The 15,699-nt window shown below is 39.7% G+C and overlaps 1 protein-coding gene across 6 annotated transcripts in view; it reads left to right on the forward strand.

The window, feature by feature from the left end:
• Positions 1–15,699, forward strand: part of Rbp6 (RNA-binding protein 6) — a 196,629-nt gene that overhangs the window by 67,149 nt on the left and 113,781 nt on the right. For all 6 annotated transcript variants that reach the window (XR_011031961.1, XM_068286439.1, XM_068286440.1 and 3 more), the window contains exon 4: positions 3,787–3,868. Coding sequence is in view for 5 of the 6 variants with exons in the window: in XM_068286439.1 (XP_068142540.1) it covers positions 3,787–3,868 (82 nt within the window). In the remaining variant the exon portion in view is untranslated. The remainder of the gene's footprint in view (positions 1–3,786; positions 3,869–15,699) is intronic.

Here is a 15,699-nt window from a genome sequence, read left to right on the forward strand (position 1 = left end):
ATGCTGTGTGACGTTAAGGGGTTAATATGCCTGCAACCGCAAAACGGATTGAAAGGCTAACCCCCTCCTTCTCATATCCTCTCTCGTTTCCATTCTTTTCCCAACACGAAAAGAAATAACTGAGAAATGAAAACCAAAGGAACAAAAAGAAAAACAAATCTAACCCCCTAGACCAAAGAGTTTTCTTATAAATAATTTTACTAAATGGATTTGGTATCAAAATTTTGTGCTGACATTGAGCCTACTCAAAAATACGAGGGCGAATCCAAAATAAGTTCAAAAATCTCAAGTAATTATGATTTTTAGACTTAACAAGACACATCAAGGGCCAAGCTGTAACTTTAATTTGATGTCTCTCCTCTGCTTTCCAGCGATTTTTTGTTACGCTTGCCAGTTTGCTTTCCCCATTCTATTAAAAATCTTACCAATATGTTGGCAAACTTTTGTGATCACCCTCGCCCGCTACATACAAAGATGATGAAGCATATTAAGCTGGGTTAAGGAGAAAGATTTGGCGCCTGCCTGCTTGAACTAATTACGTGCAAATTCAGTACGAAATAATAATAAAAAGAAAAGGGGGCACAAAAACAAAAAAAAAAAAAAAAAAAAAAAAAACGGAGCAAAGAAAAATGCAACAATCAAATTTTTCCTCAAATTGATGTTAGCTAAAGAGGCTGAGTCTAAGATGAGAGCGAGAGAGAAAAAGTGTGTTTTGGCCAAGTTTAATGTTGGTTGGTTGGCATTTTCTTGCAGCTGTTTCGCTTTGTGGTTGGTTTTCTTTCTCGCTTTTGTTGTTGTTGTTGCTGTTGCTGTTATGCGTTTCAAAATTTATGTTTTTTGGCTTGGGCTATGAAAATGAAATGACTGTGGTAAACATTTTAATTAAATCCCCAAGTTTGGCTTTTGGCCCTGTTACAATATATTTGGTTGCTGTTGTTGTTGTTGTTGCTGATGTCGCTCCTGCTGCTGTTGCTGCTTCTTGCTGTCCATTTTCGGTTGTTGTATTTTATTTTATATTGTTTGCCATAGCAAATAAATTTTAATTTTATTTTGTCGCGTTTTAATTTGTTGGCCATTTGTTTTTCCAACTTTTTCTACTTTTTTTTTCTACTTTTTTTTTGTTCTCGTCTCCTTTTCTCTCTCTCTCTATCTCTCGCTCTCTGTTATGTGTGTTTTGTTTTGTGTGTTCATTCGCATTTACACTTTATACATGTGCGCATTTATTTTGCCATGCGGGTGCGAGGATGGGGCCAGAGAGCGAGGTTGATAAGGAGGTTTGTAAGAGCCAACTAACAGGACCGGTCAAGTGACAGTTGGCGCACACACACACACACATACACACAGATGACTAACTGTTGCCGGAGAGCAGCGGCGAGGGCAATGGGCCAGCTTACAAATATGAAATGCAAAACAAACATTGCAGCTGTCACTCAAAAATGAACGTCGCACTGCCTGACAGCAACAACTGGACATTGGGGAGGGCGATATAAGGGTACAGATAAAGGGCTGAAGCGGGGCCAAGGGTAGTACTCGCTCATGCACTGTGAGAAATGTGAAATGGTTAATTGAGCGGAAGCCAGGTAGAAGTCTATTTGATGCTAGAGGAAATTTAGTATGTCTGTCTGTCTAACTTCATCTCGTTTTCCCCTACTCACTCCCTCCTCTTTCATACTATCTAACCATGTATGGCTGTGTGTATATGTATGTGTGAGACAAATGTGGGCAATATGTAGCAAAATATGATTGACATTGTGATGACCGACCCGTTGGAATGCGAATGGGTTGTGTCATTTGATAGGATGGGACCTGTGATCTGCACTAAAAACGAAAACTGGTTACCAGCCAATCCATGGAAGATATTTGTCAGCGCCCAAAAACTGAACAATTCGATATGCAATGCAATATGCGGAAGATGAGATGGCAGAGTCAATTAACCGACTTATACATAGTTTTGGTCACATTCCAATTTAGGTACATTACCAAACGTGAAAATTTTCTTTTGAATTTCAGCATTTATATTATGCGAAATTAGTATGTTGCCTTTTGCCAAATTGAAGATTTTAAGTTTAAACTATGTATCATAATATTTTGGTAAAAAAAAACTCCAAAATAAGTTAAGGTTAAACGTAAAACAATGTTCAAAGATTTTCTCTTTCAATTTTCCCCATTTAAATCACAACAGTTTGCAAATCAAACTAAGCATAAGCAAGCACAACTGTACCTTGACTTTCAACTAATTCATCTACTTCATTTTAATGACTTTCATAAAACTTGTGGCAAAGCACACATACACACACACACACATACTACTCTTTCTAACTAATTGACTAGTCATTCTCGACTACCTAACCAAACTGCCTCTATCACTGTGCGCCTTCTTCTGCTTCTATTACTACTACAAGAACTTCTTCTCTTTTATGCTCGATTGCCCATTAAAACTTAAAGTGTAGCATACTTTTCAGCTGGCGCATATTACGCGCTTTGAAATGTGAAATGAGGTTTGTGTGTATGTGCTTGTGTGTGTGTGTGGGGGAGGAGGTGAGGGTAAACCCTTTTTTTGTACTTGGGCCTGGCCCCAACAATTTACATGCCACACACGCAGTGCCCCTTTAACCCTCTCCACCTTAGAGAGGGCCAGAGAACCACTCCGCCAGTTGCTGTTGTTATTTATGGTACCAAAAACTGTCATAAGCAAACAAATTGTTTTTTATTGTTCATAATTATTGTGCATACTTATGTAAATCACGCGACGCGGTCTTCGTTGCAATGTTCCACATATTTGCCCCTCCCTCCCCCGTCCCTTTCTTCGTATGTCTGCTCTCTGTCATATGCTAGCCACCACAATTGTTAGAGCAACTAGTTGCTTCAGTTTTGAAGGGAGTGAAGGGTAGGTGTAGGACGGGGGGGAAAAAATCGTTTGTTTTATTGAATTTTTATTGTAGTTTGAATTTATGACACTCAACTCTCGACTCGCGACTGGATTAGGGGTTTTCTTCCAACGCCATCTCACACACACATACATAGATAGATAGAGTGCGTGTGTGTGTTTGAGAGATGACTTTATCGGTTTATTTTTCGTTTTTTTTTTGTTCCGTTTTCTGCATTAAATCGCAGCCAACAAGCCTTGGTATTTCCCCTTCCAGTTTCCTGCCTCCAGCCTGTTTGTCTGGCAATTTTGTTGAAATAACTTCAGTTTTTGCGTGTGTGTGTGCGTACGTGCCCCGCTGAAGCTCTGAAGCTGAAGTGGTGCTTCCGCAAAAACCCCGCCCTTTTACCCCTCTAACCATCAGTAAGAGAGAAGAGTCCGCTATGGTTTGCCCTCAGATTAGCTCACAAAAACCGCAGACAACAGCTGCTGCCGCCGTGGCAACCGCCAAAGCCAAGTACTAGAGGAGTATGGGTCATATGTATGTATGTACGAGTATGTGTGTGTGGCATTTGAGTTTGAGTTGTGTGGAGTGTGTATGCATGTGAATAATGTGTCCAGTTAGGGTCTGAGAGTTGAATATGTGAGATTATTTATTTAGGCCGCGAATTTTTATTAAGCCCAGTCAGAGAAACAAAAAATTAGTGACTTTTTTTTGTATATGTTTCTGTGTGTGTGTGTGTGTTTGTGTGGGTGGGGGGTGTTTGGTTGTGTCGTGATTTTGATGACTCTCGTCTGCCGTGACACATTTCATCAGCAAATAACTTGCCCGTTGGTTGGTTAGTTGATTGATTATTTATTGCATTACGTTTTACATTCTTTCACTCTCATTTAATTCGTTTCACTCTTATTCCTTACAGAGAGTTTACGTGATTACTTTGGACGCTATGGTGATATCTCAGAGGCTATGGTTATGAAGGATCCCACAACACGTAGATCTAGGTAAGTTTCCGGATCTGCTTCACAAAGAAAACTGTTTTCTGAAATTGAGACCAAAAAGAAATCTTGCCAATCCACAAAAAACTGTAATTAATTTAAACTTAAAATCTCTGAAATTGACTTTGAAAAATTTGGAAAATTAATGGCTATTTGAAGGCTTTAAAAAGGCTTCTTACCAAATTATATTATATCCTGAGCTTGCACACAGTTTCAACTATTAACTCCGTCTCTTTCTCTCTCTGACCAAAGACTTAAGCCTCTCAAAACTGGGTTAATGAGAAGTAATAACAATGCTCTATCCATTAGTGATTCATTCGGAATGTCGGGATAATGGACAATGATCTAGATATACATATATACATATATGTCTTGGGTAGTATACTTACTTATATGTTTTAATTGATTTCAGTAGTTCAATATAATGGATTAATGTTCAAATCAATTGTGAATTTTGCTGTGTCTGATTTTCTGTGATTTTCGCATTGTTTGTGGATTTACCTAAAGCCCAGAGAAAGAGAGAGAGAGATACAAAGAGAGAGAGAGAGAGACAGAGACAGAAAAGAAAAGAGAGAGAGAGAGAGACGGAAAGTAGGTAGTAGTAGGTGAGAGAAACTCATTTTAATTATGGTTAAATACAGGCGATAATAAATTTTGTTACAGCGAGAAAACCTTTTACCTTTCAACCTTGTTATTGACCTCTGTGTTCCTCTTTCCGCTCCATCCGTTCTCCTCTGTAACTCTTTGCTGATGTTGCTGTTGTTTATGACCATGCACGGCTGCATCCATTTCCAAATTTGAACAGTTTGGTTAACCACTAATTGGTTTTCATTTTCATTGATTTTATTTTTTGCTTTCCTGTTGTTGTTCATCCACCCACTCTCACTCCCATCTCCCATCACATCTCGCCCCCCCACCATCCAGACCTCTATAGCATCTACCGGTTACAGACAGGTCTCTCATCCTATGCTCTCATCCCGCCCGCACTGGTTTTTCCTGCCGTTGCCTGAAACGTTTGTCATTTGTTGCGGTTTCGATCAACTTTTGGTTGGTTGAACCAGCCCAGTTTTCTATCATCTACAGTACCGCCCCTTTCGCGGCTTCCCTTTCCCTTTTTTTTCTCCAGTTGTTGTTGTTGTTACTGCTTGTTGTTTTGGTTGGCTGGTTGGACCTTCATGTTCCTCCTGCTTCCTCTATCAGCCTCGTTTTGACCTTATTTAAAAATGCTTAACGTAAATTAGCTGGTTTTTGTGGACAGTATGAATAATGAGGCCACACACACACACATATCCACACACACGCAATACATACTACATTTTAAAATGAGTCAATTTCAATTGAATGCGAAAACTTTAGCCAGGATAATCCTGGGCAAAAAAAAAAAAAAAAATAACAGAAATGTTTATGGAGCTGATGCACTAATTAAGCGTTTTATGGGGCGTATACGCAATACGCCAACAAAACAAAAAAAGGAAGAAAAAAACAACGAAAAAAAACCTTCATTCTTTGTTACGCCCTCCACGAAATATATCTTTGTTTTAATTGAATTTCATCTAATGTCAGTAAAACGCTCAAAATGCTGGGGTGAGAGAGAACTCTTCAGGTTAACAAGCAAGGAAAGTTTATGCCACATTCTCTCTTACTCGCTGGCATTGCCTCCTGCTCTCGCTGCTGCTGCCATGTGTCCTTTTGCCTTTTGTGCATGTCACGTTGTGCTGGCAAAATTTTTATGAACTGCGTGCAGCAGCAGCCCTCCCAGTGCCCCCCTTCCATCCGCCGTCCTCTTGCACAACTGTGGCAACTGTCTTAAAATAGAGGACAATCCCACCCCCACAAACTCGCTTACCCTCCTCTCCCCACCCCCTGTCGGAGTGCCATCCAAAAGGTTTCTTGTAGTTGTAAATTCTTTGGCTCTATTTGTTGTAGTCGTCGTCGACGTCGTTGTAGTCGTTTGCCTGAGATATCATCGTGTCAGGGATTCACTGGGTTGTTGTTGTTTTTTTTTTGTTTTGTTTTTTGTTTTTCGTTTTGTAGCAAAATTTAATAAAAACTTTATGTCGCTTAAAAGAATGTTTATGGAAATTTTTCACTTAAACTTGCGCAAAGTAATAAATGTAAACAGAATTCCTGAGAAGGTGCGACAACAAAATTCAAAACAGGAGAGAACCCAGCCAGTAAAGAGAAAGAGAGATGACGAGACAGACGGACAGACAGACAAAAAGAGAGAGAGAGAGAGAGAGAGGGAGAGAGCGAGTGAGGCAACAGGCAACCGCCAGGAAGCAGGAAAAAGGAATCAGCCGAGCCGAGTTAGCTAGCTAGCTTGCAGCACACCACGTAAAGTGGTGCCACACACAGCCGTAGACGTAGAGTCAACAGTGCGGTTAATAAATATGCGTACCAACAGGCAGGCAGGAAGGCAGTGTAAGGAGAAAAAGACATTGCATACTAAGGATATATGTATGTGAATGGATGGATAGATGGATGGATGGAGTAAGTGGGTGGGCGTTGAGTGGGCTGAGCAGGGCTTGTCTCTCTAGCTTAGATAGATGTTTTTAGATAACTCTCTTTCGTTCATTCGTTTGCTCCGTCTGTTCATTCATTCCCCCCGCGCTGCACCCACTTGCCACACTCTGTGTCTCTTTCGCTGGGCAAAATGAGTTTGTATATTACAATAAAATGAAGTGAAATACAAATTAGAAAACTTGCAAATAAATTTTCGAAACGAATAAAATGGAAAAGAAAAAAAAAGAACAAAATACGAAAAAAAAAAAAAAAATTAAACAAGAGAAAACAGAAAACAAAAACGAAAACAGCAAAACAAATGGCAAACAAAACACATTTCAGTAAAAGCAGGAAACTAGAGAAAGAGCGAGAGAGAAAGGAAGTGGGCACAGAGAGGAGAAGCAACAGGAGAAACGAGAAGAAGGAGAAAAAAAAATAGCAAAAAACTTTTGCAACTTAAGCGAGAATTTTCTTCTTTTTCATACTCCTTATATCATAGAGTAATCAGGAGTCCATGAGGTTCATTAAAATGCAGATTTATGTTGCTTAAATATTCCATATACATACTTGATCTACATCGGACGGAACTGAGACAACAGAGAACTAGTTCTCTAACCATTATGTTTGTCCAGGCTTTACCTTTCTCTCTCTTCATTTGTCAGGTTCAAAAGGTTTTCACCTCTTCTGTTTCCCTTTTCTCTTTTTCACTCTTCATCGGGTACATTAAGACGCTTTTCAAATGTTTCGCGCATTGCAGTTGAACTAGTTCTTTGTCTGATTCTGATTTGTGATCTTTTTAGTATAGTCTCTAGTTGGTTCTTTCTACAAATTGTTGTCTCAGCAAAAGTTTTTTTCTGCTTATTTTATTTCTATTCATGTCTCGTCAGCTAGTCTTCTCCCCAATTTTCAGATATGCATAGACTCGAAACTTTTCAGGGGCTGAAGGGCCTCTGCTGGTTCTTCTGTTAAATATTTCCATTAATGGGTATTACAAAGTCGTTTTAATCTAGAACATCAACGAATTTTCTTCTGTTTTTTTTTTCTTTTCTTTGTCAGGAGGTCGCTAAAGTGCAACAACAATAAAAAATTGAGTAAAATGGCAAATGGCAGGCGGCAAACGAAAAGAGGCAAGAGAAACGAAAGGACGTAGGAGATGCTGTGTGTGGGTGGGGGAGGAGACATGGGGGTGGGGGTGGGCAATAGCAGCCATAAGTAAATCCAAACAATTTATTGTTGTACTTTTAACATTCTTCTCGCAAAAGCATTGTCGATGTTGTTGCTGTTGTTGCTGTTGCTGCTGCCGCCATTGAAGCAAACATAAGCGACTTTTCAATGAGTTTCGAAAGTTATTGAAACATAAATTATATCGCACGGCGCACGCACGCCAACAGCAGCAACAGAACAGAACCACAACAGCAACAAGAACAATAACACCCCTTTGGATGCTTGGGAGGGGGAGAAAGAGAGGATGGAGGCGTGGCTGAGGGTAGCCTCACACGCATTTTTGTGTGTGGGTGTGTGTCTGTGTGTGTGTGTGTGTGTGTGTGTGTGTGTATGTTGTTCTGTGTGTTTGGCAATTAAGTTAAATTTTTTTCTCCCCTTCGCTTGTTAATGTTAAATTTTTTCTGTTTTTTTTTTTTTGTTTTTTGGTTGGTCGTTGCTCTGTTTTTTCTCCCCCTCCCACCACAGTTTTTATTTTTATACTCTTTAAGGGCTTAAAGGTACATGGCAATAGCGAAGATCCTAATAGTCAATCTCCACTGATCCTCAACAGTTTGCGAAAGCAATTCGAGCATAAGCATGGGTAGACGTTTGCCTAGGAAATCTGTTCCGACTTCTAAGAAGGATTAGCTCCTTGAGTCGCTTAGCTTATGATTTATCTAATAAAGAGTATTTGCAATTCGTAGATGTATTTTGTAGATGATATTATTTTTATTGTTGTTGTTGTTGTTGTAGCTTTGTTGCTGTTTTTACACGCGCCAGCTGAAAATTTACTTTTATTTATTTGCTGGACGTTGAATGAATATTTTTTGTTGTATTACCTGTACCTATGTACATATATACAGGTACGAATATTCTCTACATGGTGTATGTCTGCCTGTGTGTGTGTGTGTGTGTGTGTATCGAATGAGAAATCGCATTTGCTGTGCCACAATAAATTTAACGGGTTTTTAGATAAGCACAAAGTGAACGAGACAGAGTCGAAACAGTCTGACGAACATTTTGCCTGTAAAAGAAAAAAAAAAACAAAAACCAAAAATAAAGAAAATGGCACAGAAAAAATATATGCGCTTAACGTTGGCCCAAACCCATTTAAATGTTGATAAACTCTTGATATTCTAACAGATTTTTTTGTGCATACTTTCGCATACATCCTACCAGAATGTTGTTAGAAGTATAATATCTTCTTAAAATAGCATCACACAGTTTCTATATAATTCATTTTCAATTGCTTTTTAAAAAAGCATAAAAACTGTGGAATTAGACAATTTATTTCTAATGAAGACAAACAGATGTTGGCTATGGTAAAAGTTTAGCAAAGAAAAGCGTAAGAACAGAAAGCATTTGCCCACTTTATCTTTTCTCTTTGAGGACATGTTTTCACTTTGCTTGTATGTTTAATTGCATCGTAAGAGAATCTGAACAAAAGACACGACTGTGGTGTGAAGTGATATTAAAAAGTTGTTATTGTTGGAAAATACACTTGGCAAAAAAAGAAGAGGATCTTCTCTTGCAAAAAGGGTTTATTCATTTTGGTCAGAAGCGTGCAACGCATAGAAGGAAGCATCTCCGATCATATGAAGTATATATATTATTGATCAACAAATAGTTATGTCCGTCCATCCGATCCAGGTGGATCGAATCACTATATCATTTAGCTCCCATATAAACGGCAAAGTCACGAACAGTGACATTTCTCAATACCTTCGCTATTTTCTGAGGTATTGTCGTGTTGGTGAGTTTATTACACTTATAAACGACTTTCTTAGTTTGATGAAGATCGGGTGACTATATCATATAACTTCCATAGCAAAGATCGGTCAAAAACAGTGAGTTCTATAAATAACTTCGTTACTTCTGAAGCGTTTGCTTATAAATTAAACATTTGTCAGTTTTATATGATTTACTCTTTTATCTGACCATACTGTACATATGTACGTATCTCAAATTGGATACCTAACGAAAATGCACTCGTTGCTCTTAGCCCTTTTCTTGGTCTGCTTTGTCGATCAACCTGAAGAGGAAATATATTTGGGAAGCCAATCGTTGAAGGCTAAGGTCAAAAGTCGCTGGCATTCTAGTTTCCAAATCTTAACTGAAGATTTGTACATATATTTTGATATATATAAACTGAATGGAAGAACTTTTTATTACTAGCTGTTAGCTGGTTGTTTGGTCGGTGGCTTCTCGCTGAATTGCGGAAGTAAAGTAAGTAAGTACAAGACACAGCAACTAACTAACTATTATTGTTCTCATACTGGGTAAGGACTTGCGACACTTGGAGTCAAGGCTGTAAAATGGAAATGAACATTACAAATTGTCTGTTCGCGATGCAAATGCGATGGCGAGATGATGATGCGAGAGCGGTTGCCGAGCGGGTGGAGTGAAATGAAAAGAAATGCAAGACAGCCGCAAGCCATGCCCTCAACCTTAAGTTAAGTGGGCGGGAGACAAAGACTGTGAACTGTAAAGGCAGTAAAAGTAGCTAAGAAAAAAGAGAAGATGAAAAAAAAAAACGAAAGAAAACTTTCAATCCACAGCTAAAGCTATAGTAATAGGAAGGGAAGAGTGCAAAAACGAAGAGAAGGTGACGGAGAGACGAGAGAAGTGAGGCAGAGGGTGGGGACTTTGGGGTGCGATGCGTTTGCCAAACGCATATTTAAATGACTTTTTCGTGTAAAAATTCAACAACAAAACAAAAGCGCCCCAAAACAATTGCAGAGAAGCAATGCAACTTGCGAGGGACAGAGACAGAGACCGAGAAAGAGTGAGAGAAGGGCTGTTGGGGGGGATATATATGTACACTTTTTTTCTTGCTTTCCATCTTGGGCACTTCTAAGCTTCAAGTCAACGTCAATCCCCGCACTAACAAGCACTGCAACACAAAATGGAAGACCGACCATGCCAGACCAGACCAGACCAGAAGTAGGACTAGGACGAGAAGAATGCTAGGATGCTGAGCCGCCTTTGTGCGGCTTTTGGCCCATGTTTTGTTTTGTTTTCTTCACCCCCCACCCCTTACCTTTTGGTTCCTCCCACTCAGACTCTCTCTTTCTCTCTCTGGCTCGCTCTCTATCTCTATCTCTCTCTCTCTCTCTTTCTCTCTCTATTTGGCTGTCGTGTGAAGTGGGGCCGCGTGCATGAAACTTTTACAAGTGGCTTCCTGCCCAGCTTTTGCCTTGGCTGCTGCTGTTGCTGCCTCGCACTTTATAAGCCTACCTCCCGCTGAATGGGTGGAGAAGGGGGAGCGGTTGTTGTTGGGGAAGGCGGTGTCTCACGCCCTCGCCCACGCCCATTTTGCACGTTTTTATGCCTTTTGTCTTTGTTTCGTTTTTTTTATGTGTGTGTGTGTGTGGATGTTGGGTTTTTTTTTCTTCTCGAAAAAATGCATCCTTGAACACGCACACTTAACTGGGCCTGCGTGAGTGGCAACTGCTCCATCTTTTACCCCCCGCCCATTCAGCGCCCTCGCCACCTCTTCCCATCACTTTTCACACTCACCGTGTTGAGGCTACTCAAGTCTCCTTGGCATGGAGACATTTTTGAAGACGACCAACGGGCCGACCAAGCGACGAACTGAAAGGCAGACGGACCAACGGTTGGACGGACCGACCACCTCGAGTTGTGCTGGTTTGGTGTGTGCGTGCCCTTGCGTTGATGTGTCCTGCCGCCACCACCCTGTCCTCCTCAGCACCATTCATTTTTGCCTATCTATGTTTATGCGGGTCGTTGGTAATTTTATTAATCCAGCATATAAAAAAAAAAAAAAAAAAAAAATAGAAAAAAATAAAAGAAAAGCCAGGAAAAAGGGGTTGGTCTTGGGCCTTCTTTGACTTGTTCTTGGTCTTGCTTATGCCTTCTGCCTGCTGCTGCTTGTTCTTCGTCTTCGTCGACAATGTCGTCGTCTTTTTTTGGCTAAATATTTAAATGGCCTGGCCATTATGAAAATTTATCGATTTAGTGACAGTTTAAGGACACACATTATGGTTGCCCATTTGTTATGTTTTTATGGGCTTTGAGCTGCTGCTAATGTCAAATTCTGTTTTTTCTTTCGTTCGGTAGAGACATTAAAGAGAGCGAGAAAGAGAGGCAGGAGGCGGCTTGTTGGTATGGGGGTAGGTGGCAGGTGAATGTCATTTAGTTGTTGAAAAGGTAACTTTATTTTATAATTCATTTTATTATTATTATGTAAAAGTAAAGGCAATTACCAAAGAGAAGAAGAGAGAAGGCAACAGAGAGGGCGAAAAGATCGTAAAAAAATGAATCGCCACACACATAGTCACACACACACACACACACATACCCACATACACAAAATTCGTCTTCCGTTCTTGTTGTTGATTTTTTTTAACGTTTTTTCTTTTTTTTTTTTTTTGTTCTTCTTTTATAACAAATACAAACATAAAATAAGCATAAAAACCGCGCAAGTCGCATGAAATAATCAACAGTAACAAAAGCAGCAGCAGCCGGAGATGAAATGGGCGGGGTAGTATGGTGGGGATGAGGGACAGGAAACAGGAGGCTGCACACGAGTTGACAGCAGGCAAGTGGGTGTGTGTTTGTGTGTGTGTGCGTCTGTGTGTGTGACATCTCAACCAGCAATGGAGCATGATGATGGGCTTCTGCTTGTGCCACTCCTGGTGATGCTGCCTGCTGCTGTCCTAATGGTCTTGGCTCCTGTGACTGACTGATGTTTGCCCCGAAACAGTAACAGAACGGCGCCATAATTAATGATGAAAAATTGCCATACACCAGCAGCAACAACAGCAACAACAACACATGGAAACATTGGACACTCACACATACAGAGGCAAACACACACTCAAACTGAAACATGGACAGGACACAAAACATATGCAGGCCAAAACACAGGCCATGGCATGGCAAATGGGAGGAAAAAAGAAATTGTATAAAGCCATTTGGTTTGGTCATTCGCTCACTCTCTTTCTCTTTCGCTCCCTCTCTCGTTCTCTGTGCAACATGAAAAGGGCAAAGCTTGAGCGCGGCATTTTGATAAAAATATGCGACGCACTGCTGAGAAAGGGAAGTAGTGGGCACAGTGGTCTCTCTGGTAGTGAGTGAAAGATCAGGCAGCAGAGTGAACCCCGAGTCATCAGTCCTTGGGCTTTTGACAATTGAAGTGGTCAATATGGTGGGAAAATGTGGCACACTAAAAAGCATCTGGCTTTGAGTACCGCCAAGCGATTAAATTGAGTTAATTATGGCCGTTGCCCACCCATCACCTTCGTCGTCGTCCCCTCCTCCACCCATCTCCCCCCTTCCTCAAACTTGTCCACTACCCTTTGAACCAGCGTTGGCCTCTATCGCACACTTTTACTGCAATTTCTGCCCGAGTGAGTGATAAAAACAAGTAAAAGACCAAGAGAGTGAGGTGGTAGAGGGGGTGTGTCCATAAATTATTACAAGGCTATAAATTACACAAAAGATAAAAAAACAAAAAAACCAAGCAGAAAGTAAACTCCACAAAAAAAAATATATATTATATAAATAATATTAAACCACAAGTAGACATACTTATTAACAAAACTGTGTGTGTAAAGAAGTGAATTAAAAATTTGCAAGTGTGAAAAGCTTCTTAAATATACATACATATAATTTGCGGTTAATCAAGCTAATTTATTTGCACCATCTCTCCTCCCCTAAATAAACTAACAGTGAAATTTGCTATAAAGAAAACCCGCATAAAAGAAAACATAATCTCTCTTTCTCTCACTCTCTCTCTCTCTCTCTCTTCCTTAAGAAACTTATTTACTTGTTTCCTTAACTCTGAAATGCCATTTGGCAATGAAGTTCTTTTGACGATTTCATGAAATATATATACATAATGAATATACATCCATCGTATTGCTTTTCGGGAAGTTTTCTACAAGTTTCGGTTACGAATTCTAAATTCCTATTAACCACAAATCCTTACTCTTAAATATAAAAGACAATTTGAGGGAATCTTTCTTTTTTCACCTTTTTTTTTATGTATTTTTATATGAACAAATCAAAGAAATCTAGAATGCCATAAATTTAAGGGTTAAAATTAAAAATCCTGGAAATGTTTATTGTCTCCATCAACAGCGAATAGGCTTAGATGATGTTCAAAACTCTTAAATGTCCCACACTTTCATCTTGACGATTTTAATAGCTTACAAAAATAAAATAAAAATTAAATAAACAAATATGCAACAAGTCATTAGGAAAATAGACATGTAACATCTAACCCAATAGTCAATTATATTTTGATTTAATTTGTATATATGTAAATATATGTAGGTATCGAAATATTCTCGATTTGTCATTGTTGAATTTCCTTTAGTTTTCATTTGTCAATTTTCATTGTAAAGATTTTTGTAAAGTAAAATATTTGCATGCAAATTTGATTGAAAACTTGTTCAAATAACTCAAATTGCTCTAATGGTCTGCAGGCAGATAGGAAAGAATGTGACAGAGAATTGAAAGAGTTTGAGCCTCAATAGGGTTTCGTTGGTGTAATTTTCAAATATTCATTTATCTTTGCTTTCTCCAGTTTTAAAACGAAAATTGCTTAAGCAATATTCTTGGCATAGACGGAACTATCATATGGCTTTTCTCTATTCATTTCATTTCATTTCATTTTATTTCATTTCAATCTCGATGTAATCTTTGACCTCCACCCAGTGCCACAATCGACCACTTTAGCTTCCATTCAGTATCCACCTGAATGCGCCACCACCCAATCTTGGTTGGTTTTTGCCTTAATTTCATGGCATTTTGCTTACAAAATGAGTTCAGTTTAGTTCAGTTCATAGCCCGGTTGTTGCCTTAAGCAAGAATATCATTTCCCATGGCTTGGACATATGTTGTAGAGTTTTCTTAATATTGTTAGCTGCCTTCCAGCTATGAGTACTACATGCATACCTACAAATATATATGTGTGCGTGTGTATGACTGTGTGTGTGTGTGTGTGTGTGGCATTACAAATTCTACTCTCGGAAAGCCTTTTGTTGGTAGTGTCTTCCTCCCCCCTCCTTGCAAAGTATTTCAACTAACAGCATCGCCGTCAGGAGCCCTCTCCAGAGTTAAGTGAGAGAGTAAGGGGTAAGAGGAGAGTTAGTGGAGCTATCGCAACACCTTGAAGTGAACTTTGACCGTTTGGTAACTCATTTAGTTAGATTATTTACGGTAATCCAAGACGCAAGCCACAAGCCAACCGCCAACTTAACTGCAGACACATTCAACCCAATCCAAAAGCAGGCAACAAACTACTTGCCCCCCAGCTACTTTTTTCTTCTTATGCTACTACTACTACTACTGTTGTTGCTGCTGCTGCTGCTTCTTCTTCTTGTTGGTAAACTCTATCTAACTATGAGTATCTACGGGCTAAATACATACATGCAAGTTGTTTTGCTAAATTGTGCGTAAGCTTTCCCCATTCTCGGCAATGCCATCAGCAAAAATCATGGACGTAGTTCAAGATTTTTAGCAAGGTATTGACAAAAATCCAGCCTACAATTGTATCTCTATCACTTTTAAGCAGTTCGACTTGATCATGCTAAACTCTTGCTTCGTGAGATAGTGCAACGTTTGTACAGTGGTTACAGACTACTAAATAAATAAAGGTCATTGGGAAAAACATGTTAATAGCTGTCGGATGGTTTGGCCATCTCTCCCAATCCCCCGTATATGTGGTGCCATATCTATGGTGAACATGTTAGAACATCGGTTCTTGGGGGTCTTTTTGGTGAAAGTTTCACCAAGCTCTGCATGCCAATTCAAATAACACTTTTATTTTGCTTTTAGATACTCTGCTGTAGTAGCAGCAGCGTCGTCGTCGTCGTCGTCGACGGCTCTTCTTGTTTCTCTACAACATGTTTTCACAACGTGTCTGTGTGCGTTACTTGATTGCCTCATACCCATGCACACACACACATACACACACACTCATGTAGATACACTCACCTGGCGGCACCCTTCTGCATCTGGGCAGCTGAAGCAGCAACATCCTTGGCTGTCTTGTGTGTGCGTGTGCTCATTAGCATTCTGAAACGGCTTTATAAAATTCAACAACCAACCAACACACACACACACACATGGACAATAAGAGAGAAAGAGAGAAGGAGGAGTGA

Source organism: Drosophila tropicalis, unplaced genomic scaffold, assembly GCF_018151085.1.
Source record: "Drosophila tropicalis isolate 14030-0801.00 unplaced genomic scaffold, ASM1815108v1 contig_443, whole genome shotgun sequence".
Lineage (NCBI taxonomy): Eukaryota > Metazoa > Arthropoda > Insecta > Diptera > Drosophilidae > Drosophila > Drosophila tropicalis.